This window comes from Gobio gobio, assembly GCF_949357685.1.
Source record: "Gobio gobio genome assembly, chromosome: 17".
Taxonomy (NCBI): domain Eukaryota; kingdom Metazoa; phylum Chordata; class Actinopteri; order Cypriniformes; family Gobionidae; genus Gobio; species Gobio gobio.
The window spans coordinates 12,629,082-12,643,562 of NC_137110.1; the positions used below are offsets into that span (position 1 = coordinate 12,629,082).

Below are 14,481 nucleotides of genomic sequence, written 5' to 3' on the forward strand. Positions count from 1 at the left end.
TGGTCTATATGGCTAATTTTGCCCTTCATGACAACTGTGAGGGAGGTGAATTTTTTTATAGCTGATTCGTTTACATTATATAAAGCCTTAAAGTTATGCATAATTAAGGGCTTGGCCACTTTGTGTGACAGGTGGATTGTGTTTGTCTGCTGTCTGTTAGTCATCACGCCACCTCAGCTCCAGCCATGTCCCGCGTCCTTGCCCATTTTCAGTTATCCGCGAGTGACGCGCTGCCAAGATGGCAACAGCTGACTTTGAGGCTTCAAAACTGCTCTTCAGAAACCTTTGGGTGACGTCACGGACACTACGTCCATCTTTTTTTACAGTCTATGGTTTTAATGCGTGGTTTTCTTAACTTACAGAGACTGAGATATGAGCTGTGACATCTGAAAATTTTAGATCACTGTTGTCCACTAGATTTGCTTCCGTGTTTTTTGTTCTACGCACAACTAAAATTCTCCGCCCAGAAATAAAAGCTGCTTACGGTTAATGAAGATTTGATGGATGAACTCGTGGCTCAATTGGACTCTTGTGTGAAAAGTGATAAGACTTTTCAGTTTTATGGACCTCGCAATCTTTGATATTACTTTAGCCACTGTCACTATGGTTACTGGTAAGAGAATACAGGCTTGACTCCTATTGCACGTTCATACAGACAGTATTCGAGGCGCTGTTCGTAAGTTGCTGTGTGAACAGGTCATTTCGATACTCAAACCTGTAAGTAAATGCAGTTGTCTGTCCCAAAAAGCTGACAATGTGAATGTAGCCTGTATGTTGATATTTTTTCCATGCAACACACAAAAAAGCATCATAAATAAGAGTCACTATCACACACACAGCTTACAAACAGAGTATCTTTGTCTTTATCAGTGCAGAACATCAACCCTGCCTGTTTCTCAAAGTGACAAGTGAGAAGATTTGCCTCTTTTCCCCCAAAGCTGCTCTCCAACAGCAATAGAAAAATGTTTTGATACTCTGCATGAGTTTCTGCATTAGGTTACAGAAACCCCTGTGTTACACTCCAGAAAGAAACACATCAAACTGGCTGACAGTGCAACCATTTATCCAGACCGGTTTTATAACAAGGCAGCCATCTACACTCCTGACGCTTTTAAATGCCTTTGAAGCGAACAGTGTATTAGCGATGAGGAGCTGCAGACAGATAGAAAATAGAACATGAGGGGAGTGATAGTGTCAGAAACGAGTGAATGTGAATGCTGATTAGCGATGAGAAAGGTTATGGTAAAACACACAGGCTGAAGATGAGTGTTACAAGACAAGCATGAGTGTGTGAGTGCTGTGAATATGGCTGGGTTTTACAAAAAGAGATAAGAAAAAAAAACTGATGACAGACAAAATGTGTCTGTGCCTCTAGAGAAAGGTCTTTTACAGACACAAACAGAAAACGATGTATTTTGTAGCCACATGAAAAATGTGTAGTTTCATTTACATAATCAACGTTGTCTCATGTTTTCCCCAAAATTCCCCTTGAAATCAAACTGACAATTCTTATGTTTTTAGAATATTGCAGTATTTATTATGATAAAGTGCTTACAGGCGAGAGGGCGGGGAAACCTGCCACTCACATGAGATCACAGCAATAGCAAACCAAAAAATCCAATCAATTCCTGATGGACAAAATCAAGTCCCACCCTACATTTTTTCATGATCGAGAAGCCATCTGATATATACATGTCACAATAGGAAAAAAGACCATCACAACTTCCATTTCATAAGAGAAATTAAAATAGACATGCAGGAAGAGTAGAGCTCTAAAATATGTGGAAAGCATAATTCAGATAATTTGGTCTAGACATTTGATAACTAAGAAATGTCATATTCTCTTTTGACTGCAGACTTTGATATCATAGCAAATCTGAGAACAGTTTGAGTTTCAAGACATTTTCTAAAACCCTATATAAAGTGAGATTATGTCAGTAAAAGTTGCTTCCATTTAATCTCATTGCTGTCTACAATAATTCATTTCATTTGTGTTTTTCTTTCCTATAAGATGGTAAGCAGCAGCTGGTTCTAAAGCGCATCACAAAATGAATCACTTGTAAAGCACAAACACATACAAGCAGATGAAGACGATCATACTCAAGTTCATTTGTTTAGGTCTTAGGTAATTAAGCCGTACAACTGATTGTAATTAAACCACAAAAAGGCCGAACATGGCATCCGTAGCGGCCATCTTTCTCTCAAGACATTCAACACAGCGTGCCATATTTAAAAAATGAGAAGAATGACCCAGAGTCTCCTTGCATAGAGGATAGTTTTCTCAAAATGAATGTCTCTCTGCCACATACACACCCACAACTAACAATGAGTGACTCATCTGAGGAGCTGTGACCCAGACCTCGCTCAAAATGAATGTCTGCACTCTCTCGTCTCATGGGAGCGCTTCCACACTCCTTCAGGGGGTGACATGTTAGACACCTCCCCTGGGAGAGGACAGAAAAAAGAAGCTAAAGAAGGAGAACCAAGAGACAGTAATGAAATAGAGAAGTGGGAATTGATGGAGAACAGCACAAAATACATGAAGAAACAAATAAGAACTCAAAAGGAAGCAGAGTGATTTAAAGTGGCAGTACCATGGTAGATTGAGGGTGAAACTCATATACCATGGTATTTCCGATATACTATATGGCTTGACAATATATTAAATACTTTATTAAATACTAAATATATTCAATGTCATTTGTTGGTGATATATAATCGTTCAAAACTATTTTTTTTTATTTGACCATTAAGTTTACTAAAGATTGTGTATGAAGGATTTCGCTCGTCATAACAGCATATTAACAGCAAAGGAAAAGGGGAAGTTTGATTTATTAAATACCATGATTCAGTTATTTGAACTGTGCTTCAATAAATTGGTTAATTTTCTCATTTGCATAAAATTGCTCAAATGTTCACTGCATGCAAATTTTACACAATTTAAAACGTTTTAGCTCAAAATATACTGTATGTAGGTATGGCAATTTATTAATCTATATTGTTATATTGGCACATGAAGAAGCTTGACTGTTTTCATCGACAATTTTGTTTCATTACTTAATACTTAAATAGAAACAATGATGATGAACAAAATGATGATTCCTCTGAAGAAATTCAATTCAGATTTTAAGTAGCACTTTAAGTAGTAGTAAATATACAAAAATCAAGAATTTTGCCAAATGACTGAAAATTCTTGAAATTAAGTTCTATCGCGGAATCCTATAAATCATTTTCAGTAATTGAAATTGACCAGGCATAACATTATGACCACCGTCCTAATATTGTGTTGGTCCCCCTCTCTGCCAAAACAGCCCTGACCCATTGAGGCATGGACTCCACTAGACCCCTGAAGGTGTGCAGTGGTATCTGGCACCAAGATGTTAGCAGCAGATCTTTTAAGTCCTGTAAGTTGCGAGGTGCGGCCTCCATGGATCGGACTTCTCTGTTCAGCACATCCCACAGATGCTCGACTGGATTGAGATCTGGCGCTTTTGTCGGTGGACAAGGGGTCAGAATGGGTACCCTGACTTGTCTGAGCAATCTGAGTAGCTGGTCTGTTTGATCGGACCACAGAAGCCAGCCTTCGTTCCCCATGTGCATCAATGAGCCTTGGCCGCCCATGACCCTGTTGCCGGTTCACCACTGTTCCTTTAAGTTGAAGTATTAAAATTACTAGAACAAAAACAAATTTTTTTTTTTAAATAAAATGTAGTAAAGTAATAAAATGACAATTACTAAAACTAAAAATGAAAATCTAAAAATAAAAGCTAATTCAAAATATTAAAAAATGCAGTAACAGGACATAGTGTTAAAAATAACACTGTTCATGTACTATGACTCCAAGGTACTTCAAAAAAATGGTAAATGATAACATGTCAAAAATCCACAGTATTGCTTTAGTACATGTCCAAAAGACATACTAAAGTTAGCGTGACAGATGGAAGTACCATGGTACTTTGATACATAACATGGTTCTGAATGAACACCATGGTATTTCAAATAATACCATGGTACATGTCTAAAAAAACCATAGAATAACAAGGTACTTTGTAGTATTTTGTTAGTGACAAAAAAGAAGAAGACAGAGAAGAGAAAGTAAGAGAGGAGAGGGGGTGTAGGAATGCAGGGTCTCTATATTTAGCCCTGCTGCTGTCACCTCCACTCTCCTCTCACTGTGACAGTTTAGATCCAGCGCCGCAGCACAGGATGCTGGGATGCACCGCCCGCCACCTTGACAAAAATGACACAGAGACAGCGTCTGCTGCACCCTGGCATCACAAACAAATGTGTTTGGTCTAAAATAAGACAACAAAATGTAGCATAATCAGGATAAATTATTTTCCGCAAGACTTAGACACCCTAATTCAGTTAATATAACACACCCCTGGCAATAACAAAAACAACAAAGAACAGGGAACAAAGAACAGGCCTCCCTTTCTGAGCCCGCGCCTGTCTAAGTCCCATGCACCCTTTTCTAAGTGATTCTTATGAAACTGAAACTCAATGTAGGGTCAAGAGGTTAAGTTTATTACTCTGCCAAGAGCTCCATTAGAGAAATCCTCATGGGAACAGCTCAGAATAATGCATTTTTGATGATTCCCATCACTTTTGGTTTTTAATACCATTCTGATATGTCGCTGCGGTTTCGCTTGTAAAGTGAGAGCTTGATTGAGCCTGCATGTTTCAGCTAAAAATGGAAAACCTCAGTGTTACCTGAAGACAAACATTTTTTTAGGTTGATCGGGAAAAAACTGATACAAAACGCAGATGAGAAAGACTGAGGGTCGGGCCAAAAGTAACGATGGATGAACACAGCTCACACAATCTTTTCCAAATACTTTCCCATCAATGCCACAGGTGAGCTGAAGTAATAATGGTATATGAATGGCACTACAGTCTCTATGCAGCTGTTAGTTAGTGTCTCTCTAGTGGGGGACTGAGAGAGACAGTGTCTCACCTTCTGTCTGAGCAGTTCTCCTAGGCATATCTTGGCAGGTTAAAGGAGGTTCATCTTTCAGAGAGACAGTGATTGCTCCTGGGCTCTCTCTCTCTCACACACACACACACACACACACACGCTCTCTCATTCACTCTGTATCTGTGTGCATTGTCAGAGGGAAGCACTTAGTGAAGTCTCTAGTGTCGCAACTGACCCAGTTAGAACCCAGGTAAAGACAACATGAAGGATAAACCTAATCATGTCATGAGCGGAAAGTATTGAATGTAGAATAAGTGTTATAGTATAAGGTTATATTTACTAGAAAGTTTCTTCTTTCTTTACTACTTTCTTTCCTTCACCTAAGCTGCGCCCCAAATCGAATACTTCTCTACTATATAGTATGCGAAAAACAGTACGCCAACAGAGTAGTATGTGCGAATTCATAGTATTCGAAAAACAGTAGGCGAAAAGTACCCGGATGACCTGCTACTTTCGGTGAGATTCTGAAGTGCGCATACGATGGACACTTTACTATCCCATGAGGTCACGGGAGACGATTTATGAATGGAGGTGATGGGACACAACTGACGCTGGTAGGTCACATGATCATGACAACATGGCGGATGTAGTACGTCCAGATTACATTCATTCATTATATATAGAGCGTACTTTTTTAACGGTCGCGAAGTTCGTCTATTTTGTCCAATTTCAACCACTTATGTCCTGATTTCTTCAAGGAGAGGGTCTATGTATGGATTTGGATTTGTTCAGATCTTTCGATCCACTGGACAAAATAAACTTTCGTTTCTGCTCTGATAGCCGCAAGACCACACTGAACGCAGGGAGTGCGTCTTCGAAATCTAGAATGGTGAGCTTGGGTCTCCAGCTGACAAAGTTTAAATCCCATCTACACGCGCTTCCTATAATGTTGACGCATTAGGTCAGTAGGCGGAGAGTAGGCGTTTTTTTGCGGCTGTTCGAACACATTGACCACATGAGCGTCTACTAGGAGTGTAACACACAAAACTGATGGTTCGGTACGTACCTCGGTTTTGAAGTCACGGTTCGGTATGGGTTCGGTACAGCAGTTTTACAAAATTTATTTTTATTTACTTTTGTTCAACAGTGGTTTACAGGAAAAATGTTGTCTGTCCTTAAATTAATTCATTTATAACTAAAAGTTCCTTAACTATATAGGGAGCCCTTACTTGCACATTACTATAATATTAAAGGTTAACAACAGAGCCCAAACTATTAGCCTAAATTCAGTTGATATTTATTTTTAGATATAATAATCAACACTCATAAGCTTCACATAAGGCAGTTTTTGCATTAACTTCTAAATCTATTTTTTTCCTTCTCCAATTCGTTGTTGAAATATAATCTTTTATCCACAGTGGCTGTCATTTTCATGACAGATTTATTTAAACATACATTTGGCGCTGCCAAAACGCTCTCAAGCGCTCACAGCAAGAGGTTTTCAGCAGAGCGCCTAGCATTTACAGCCGGCTAAAACGCTTTGGTGGACACGCGGCCTTATTCTTTATGAAGAGATGATCACGTTCACTCGAGCGCCGCGCGGCCGCTTGAACTGAAGCGCCTATACAGTGATCAGTAACTTCACATTAAAGAGCGTCAAAACGGCATTTATCGTTTGAATTTGGTGATAAAATGGACTGAATACTTGTAATATGTTTGTGTGGGAACTAGGATTGAAGTGTGTTCCACACTTAAAAATAGCCGACTGTTAACTGTTAAAGATTGCATTCGGAATAAACATGCACTGAGCCGAAAGCCCTGTACCGAAACGGTTCGGTACGAATACTTGTACACTATGAAAGCAATCCAGTCAAATGCGTTTTCGACAACCTCTGGAGGGGTTTGAAAGTGGACAAGCTTAAAACTTTTTAAACCCTGTTTACACCTGTATTTAGTGTCGTCCACTTGTGATCAAATGAAAAGCTTGTTTCCGCCACAGAATAATAAAAAAGGAAATCATCATCATCTGACAAGAGTTTTTTTTCTTGCAATTTTGAGGTATAAACTTGAAAGATATAATTCAAAAATTGCAAGTATATGTCACAAATCTGAGAAAAAAAAACGTGCAATTCTGCAATTTTTTTTCTCACAATTGCAAGTTTATATTCCACAATTATGACTTTTATTCTGGCAATTGCAAGTTTCTCAGAACTGCGAGATATAAGCTCACAATTGCGAGAGAAAAAAATCTGAATCTTGAGATAAAATGCAGCAAATATATTTTTTATTTCTTTATTCCATGGCGGAAACAAGATTCCATAATTATATAATCAGCCATAAGCACCCCAATTTTCACTTTTCTTTTTGTTCCCTATGTGCTGCAATTGAAGAGAGATCATTCCTTGTCCTTTTCTCTGATTGTCTTCATACCCCTTTTTTCTTTAATATCTTCTGGCACCACTCAAGACCAAACTCATTTACATAAATACTAAATGAGAATTGTTCAAAGGGAACAGAGAAAATTATCTACAGCATTTAAAAATAAGCCACTAAACATAAGCCGCACAATAGAATAGAGAAAACCAGTGAATTCAATAATGTGATGAGATGTTAATTGCAACACGTTCCAGAAATACAAAATGGTCTTGGAAGCTGTAACGGACAATGTTTTCAGTAGCCATTTTCGAGATAATGTTCTCACTGCATCATTGTAATGGTCTAATTGGGTGTTTGGATATATTTGTATAGCATTTTTTTCTGTTTTTTCAGGCACAGCCAATTATGCATCCAGGTGTTTCTCAGATATAATGAAATGAACAGCAAGAACAGAGTTAAATGCTTTTAAATAGAGCTGCAGATTAGTATTACAAGCATTTATAGCAAGAATTTGTTCTCTCTTTCCCACACAGCGAGGACGGATCACCCTGACAATGACCTGCTTCTGTTTTTTTGGGGTCACAACCTCAGCCTCTGGCACCCTCAAATAGGCTGTTATTAGGGCTTGTTTGAAGATATAAAAAAAAAAAAAAGCCTCCAGCACAGACAAACCCGCACACACATATATTGTGCCCAGGTCAAAGTATATATTTAAACTTCTAGATAATTTTCACAATGCTCAACAAGCTGCTGGAAGCAGGTGCAGGAGCTTGAGCATATGACATTTTGGGTATTAGCTTTTTGGCTTTTTGCTAGAGCTGGCAAGTCTATCAGCAAATATAGTATAAGAAGAAATGCAGATAGGCCATGTTTGATTTACTCCAATTCATCACCAACTGCATGACGGAACCATGATATTTTATGACACTTCAAAACATAAAGCAACAAAGCGAGTTCCCGGGAAGGTATGTCAAAGATAAATATATATTTGATGATATTCTGCCAGTACATTCAGTGACAGCTGAAACTCACACATACACAATACACACATCCAAACATGCATAGTTTAATCTTAACCTATAAATACAAATAAAACATTAATTTTCAATCTATTTGTTAATAATTTCTTTATTAAAAGGACAGCCGCATGTGTAAGCAAGCCTTACAAAGCATACATCTGTATTTAGACTTCAGAAGAATAAATTATAAATGCTGAGGTATTTCGTCCATCAGCTGAGGATATTCGCTACTGTAATGAAAATGAACGTAACTTTTAATAAGTAGGGGAAATTCCTGACTTTAAACAAATAACCATTGAAATGTTTAGGTTGTTTGCATTGGAAGAATGCACAGGGATTCCAATATATAAAAATTAGGACTTGTTAGGTAATGTTTCTAATTAAAATCAGATGACTTCCTATTAATTCAATAGAATGTAAGGAAATACTAGGGAATACCAATATGGTGACGCAGTGGCTTCACTTATTATAACGTCATGAGCGATCCAGTCATTTATATAGATCATTGCTTTTAAATCAATACAACAAAAAAAATCTAAACGCAAATTGACCACTCTAACATGGACGAAACTCCCAGTTTGCACTGATACCGCTATATTTTAACTTTTTTAACTGTATTATTATTTTAATATTCCTGATTTCTTACTAGACCAGAAGCCCTGGACTGTGACATCATATCCACATAAAAAAAGCACATCCGTGGTCATGGATGGATCTATATGCGGTGGATAGGGTTTATAAGCACTTTGCATTAAATGATAACTCTTAAAACTATCAAACCAGAGCTGTCTCCCATTAGAAAACCACACAGACTATCACCTACAGCAGATGGACTGTTTTTTTTTTTTTTAAACACTACATGTGTTAACTATAGAATAGCAAAGGAGAATTAAGCACAACACTTTAAATGCCCTGTATAACTGATAATTTATGCATTGCCATCCGCCCCACCTTGTAGTTTTGATGCACCTTGAGATACTTACTTTAAAATGTCCTCAGTCTGAGAGCATTTGTGTAAATTGAGCAAAAAGCACTCTGCCCCTCAGAGAATCTACTAATGGAATTTAAATTAAAACAATGTGCACAAACAACACCCGTGGCACCATTTTCAAACACACATCCAGACTCACAGAATACCAATTCTCACAGCATTCCTTCTTGAATCATCCCTGGGCTCTCCTAACCACTGTAAAGTGATATAATATGCATAAACATGGCCATAAATCCACTGTCATGTCCAAAAACTAAGAGTTATGCGAGGGCGCATATGCAAAGAAATGAACTTAGGCTGTCATGTGACTCTTCGTAAGTCCTCTGGGCTACCTTTTAGCATGTAAATCCCAGGCTTGCAGAGATACATGGGAAAGAGGGGGTTTAAAAAGAAGTGTGCGCATGTGAAAGAGAAGGGCAAATGTAATATATCATAGTCACTCCCACAAAACAGGGAAAAGATGAGAAGAGCCATAGAAAAGAGTCTGAACTTGTAATAAGTCATGTCTGCAGAGCCCGAGACCTCGAACTTCACAGATGATTGGGCTTCCAGGGACGTTTTTGTGGTCTGGACTGTCTGTAATGCGTAAGGGCACAAGAAGACACCAGTATCTGCTCTCTTAACTCACCGACACTGCTAACAGCAGCCAAGTCCTCCCTCAGAGCCGAAAACTGACTCTGTCTGGCAGAGTTCCCTGCCCTCCCTCCTTACATGCTCATACTGGAGAATAAGAATCAGAAAGAAGGAGATCGCGGTGAACCGCAGTAAATGTGTATGCGTGGGGGCATTCATGTGTGTGCTCAAGCTTGCGTTTATGTATGAGGGATGGACTTGTGAATTATACCTGAATCCCCCCCAGGGAGGATTGCATAAAAGGTATTCATTTCTTTCTTTATGCCATTTTCCTTAAACCAGACTTCATAGCTAAATTGAATCATCATGCTCCATGCATGAAATTAAATATTCTCTACTGTATATCAAATACTTTAATGTTCAAACAACATATATTACAACACAGAGTTGTGCAAAAATTCAGAACTGAAGAATTGATTCTCTTTCAGTTCATGAGTTCACATCTATCTATCCATCCATCCATCTTACACATTTTTTCATAACTTTAAAATCAAGCATTTTCGAAGCCAACATTCAAATTTGTCTTTAAAAAACGTTGCTTTTCTAGATCAAATGAGTTACATTAATCTCTTTGAATTCAATTAATTGTATTTCTACTTCCTTACATTCAAATTGCAGCCTTTTTAGTTTGTTTCAAGAATGAAATGGAACCTAAAAGGCATTTTCAATGCAATCATGAAGGGTGCAGAACCCTGTTACAACAGTGAACAGATGACCTCATTGCTCAAATAGTCGCATTTAAGCAACTGAGAGGGATATAAAACAGGATGTCCTGTGTGTCTCAAAGAGTGCAGGCACAGTGCAGGCAATTACAACGAAAGCCTGGATTTTGGTTAGCCATCATAATGATTTTCTAATGACACATCCCATGTAAAAAAACCAAAACAAGATCCTACTGAGCTTGAAGCTGTTTATGGAAGAGAACAGAATGTTTAGTGAGTATAAATCCTAAACAAATGTAGCCGTCTTTACAAGACATTCAGGGGAGGAACATGATTCAAGTGTTTAGTCAAAGCTTTTGGACAGAGGAGCAGAACTAGCCAGAACTAATCCATCCAAAGGGCTTCCACTCCGTCTTACATAAAGCAGACTAGATCTTTAATTTCATCTTTAGTTGCACTATGGTATTTTGATAATCTCTAGAAAACTCATAAATCATATTTTTTTCACATTGTAAGTTGGAATATCCTATCCTGTGCATGCATGTCGTATGTCTCCAGTGTACATTTTGGCAGTCAAGAGTGGTCAGTGTCAATGTTGACTGACAGAAGTACACTAAGATTAGACATAAAGGTCCTGGGAAAACAACCACACCAATATCATGTACAGTATCAGTATTCCATTTTGGAGGAAAGACTGTAAACATACAGTTTAAGCTTAAAAGCAAATATTACCTTTCAATTGCGATTCCAGAGAATAAAATTACAATAAAACTGCACTGTTATAAGAAATCATGGATGCGTAGTCCTGGAAAATAGGCTGCTACCAAGAACATAGATATTCAGAAAAAAAAACACAGTTCAGAGAATCCCATGGGAAATACTGTTTCAGAACTAAAAACTAATTGCATTGCTTAGCCAACCAAGAGCCGTGCACAAACCCCAACATGAAATCCAATTCCCCCGGCAAGGGTTAAACTCACAGTTGCGCAAATTCAGAATTTAGGTCCTTTCTGGTAGACATGCTCAATCCCAAAGAGTGTTCGAAAAACCAATTAAAGAAACACAATAACGGGCAACAGAAAGGAAAATTAGTTCAGGCAGCAGACTGTGAAAACTCCTTGAATTAGAAAGGTGAAACAGACATGTAACCTAAGAAGGGAAGTAGCTTGCTCAGCACAAAACTGAAGAGATTCCCACAAAGCACAATTCAAAAAACCTATATTGCCTAATACGACACATTAAAAACGCACTGGAAGTTAACATTACGAGACTCGGGTTTCCTGGAAACGCAGAGGACAAAAATAATAACGCATATTTCCCATGCAATCTATGTCATATCAATTGCAGTTGTTTGTTTATTTATTTCTACATTCATTTGAACAGGAAAGCAGTGGATGTCATCTCCAGCAGGGGCTGTAAGCATCCACAGAGCAACAGTGTGAGACAACAGAAATGCATTTTACCTTTGAAGGACAGGAAGACTCGTGGAACAGAGGCGGGTGGCAGAGAAGACAAAGGGCTGCTGTGGACCGAGGCAGCTGAGAACACAGAGACCAGAAGGGTCCCCAGCACCAAAGTCCCGACTCCCTGCATGATCACTTTATCCAAAAGACCCACAAGAGATTTATTCGGTCCTGCATGAGACGGGAGGGAGGGAGGAAGGGGGTGAGGATCAACATTAGACTGATATAAATGAGCTGAAAGAGTTCATCAATTTCACATATATACTTATTCAACAGAAGCAAATGGAAATTGTTAATAGAGCTAATAAGTTTGAGTTATTTTTTAACAGATATTTACATATTTCTACTCAATCGGCTATTGAATCCTTAATATTAAGTCTACTGATGAATGGTAAAATATTGTTCAAAATTCCATGTGTAATAAAATATTAATAATGCACGTTATGGTTTTTAGTGTTGTAGTATAATGACCATTTAGTTAATTGCGTCAAAAAGCAGAAGTAAAAGAATAATAATAATAATAAATAATAATAAAAAAGATTGAATCACTTTAAATAATCAGTGAAGTATCGTTCTTAAAAACTACAGCGGTTGATCTCTGTCACAACTAATGCTTTTTCCCTCATTCCAAACAAATCAAATATCAGTCAGCATATGACTTGCAAATGAACTTAATTTATCAATAGCAGTGTCATATCCATTTTCAGCAAAAACATGTCTCAATAAATCTTTCAAAATATTTTTCCATCGGATTTCCCGATGATCCGCTTAAAAATAATGTAGCCTATAAAAACATTTGGATAACAACTGTTCTGCTGATCTTCTGTAGGCTACAAACAAGTATTTATGGTCTATGTGACGTAAAGCATAAAACAGGCTACACGTTAACCGTGAAACATAATGACACAATGGAAAAAATAATGCAGAACTCACCTACAAAACGTCCGTCACAAACGATCCTGCGTGTCCCACTGTAGAAATCATTTACAATCCAGAGCAAAGAAAACGCACAGAAACAAAAACAATGCGTCCAGTCAAAAGTAACAGCATACACGTGTCCACAAAGTAGCTGATCCTTTAAACTAATTTATGTGACTGATTCCGTGTCAATTCAAAAGAAGTGCGCGTATCCCCTCTCGACCGGAGTTTTAAACCCGTCTCGTGTATTTTTGTCCACGCAGCAGCAGCAACAGCAGAGCGCGCGCTTCAGGTCCACTGACTGTCTGCTACTGAAGTAGTCTGGCAGGTGGATGGAGCGCTGTTACTCCCCCTGGGCGGAGACTTACCTTAACAGTAACACCCATTTATGTTTTGAACGCAATTAGGCAATTCAAATACATGCGGCGAAACCAAAACAAAATCTCGAGACATGTTAGTAATGAGGGTGAAACGCTTATCTCCACTAAATCACACGCAAACATGCGAAGGACTCTCGCGTGCGCTCGCCTCGCGCTCACTCTCTATCACCCCTGGGCGACGCCCACGCGCTACACGCGTTCACAACAGTGGCAGTTATTTGGAGATAATAGACAACAATTTCAGTGCATTGTTCTGAAAAGAAAGGAAGCACGTGTATATATAATAAGGCTAATAATATCTATATTTATAAAAAAAATATGATACAACGCACCTCTTATGAAAAACGCACCTTTTCTGGTAGTAAAGTGTATGACGATCAACAACAAAATTTTTTTTTGTACAACTAAATTACAAAAGAAGATTGTTTCACCTCCAGCTAGAGCATATGGGCCATAAATACGTCTGTACTATATAGCACGCAGAAGCAAGAAGTCAAATGAGTATATCCAAAAACCCAGTAGCCAATTCATGAAACAGTACCTGATCCTAAAGTGTCCAGTGGTTACTTTGCTATCCCATCAGGCCACACAAGCTGAGGAGCTGTCATCAAATCACAAAACTGAAAACTAAAACAATGTCAGAAAAACTTTTCAAATGTAAGTGCTATGGAGCAAGTTGCTCCACATGGTTAAATTGCACAACAGTTAAATTATTTTCATGGTTGTTATTACATCAAGAAAACATCCAGGTCAAACAGCAATGCCAGGTGGATGCAATATTTTGTCATGTTAAAGGGATAGTTCACCCAAAAATGAAAATTATCCAACCCGATCTCACGGCAATTCGTACATATTTTACAAGGTGGCTAATTCGTACGAATTTGTATGACCTCGCTCGTACGAATGTGTACGATTTTTGATAATTCGTACGTATTTGATGAGTTGCCAAGAGTTGACCAATTCATATGAATTCGTACGAATGACCTACCTCAAACCCTGCCCCTAAACCTACCCGTCACTGGGGTTTAGACAAAACATACAAATTCGTACGAGTGAGGTCGTACAAATTCGTACGAATTAGCCACCTCGTAAAAATACGTACGAATTGGTCGTGAGATAGC

At 38.3% G+C, this 14,481-nt stretch overlaps 1 protein-coding gene across 3 annotated transcripts in view; it reads right to left on the reverse strand.

Annotated features, from left to right (window-relative positions):
* Positions 1–13,533, reverse strand: part of sema3fa (sema domain, immunoglobulin domain (Ig), short basic domain, secreted, (semaphorin) 3Fa) — a 51,835-nt gene extending 38,302 nt beyond the window's left edge. The window contains exons 1-2 of one of the 3 annotated variants that reach the window (XM_079841234.1): positions 12,996–13,533; positions 12,063–12,233 (exon numbers count right to left, since the gene is read on the reverse strand). In XM_079841234.1, coding sequence (XP_079697360.1) covers positions 12,063–12,192 — 130 coding nt within the window. In that variant the 5' untranslated portion in view covers positions 12,193–12,233; positions 12,996–13,533. Of the gene's footprint in view, positions 1–12,062; positions 12,324–12,995 lie in introns of those variants that run through there. The other 2 variants (XM_079841236.1, XM_079841235.1) reach the window with 2 other exon arrangements.
* Positions 13,534–14,481: the final 948 nt, after the last annotated feature.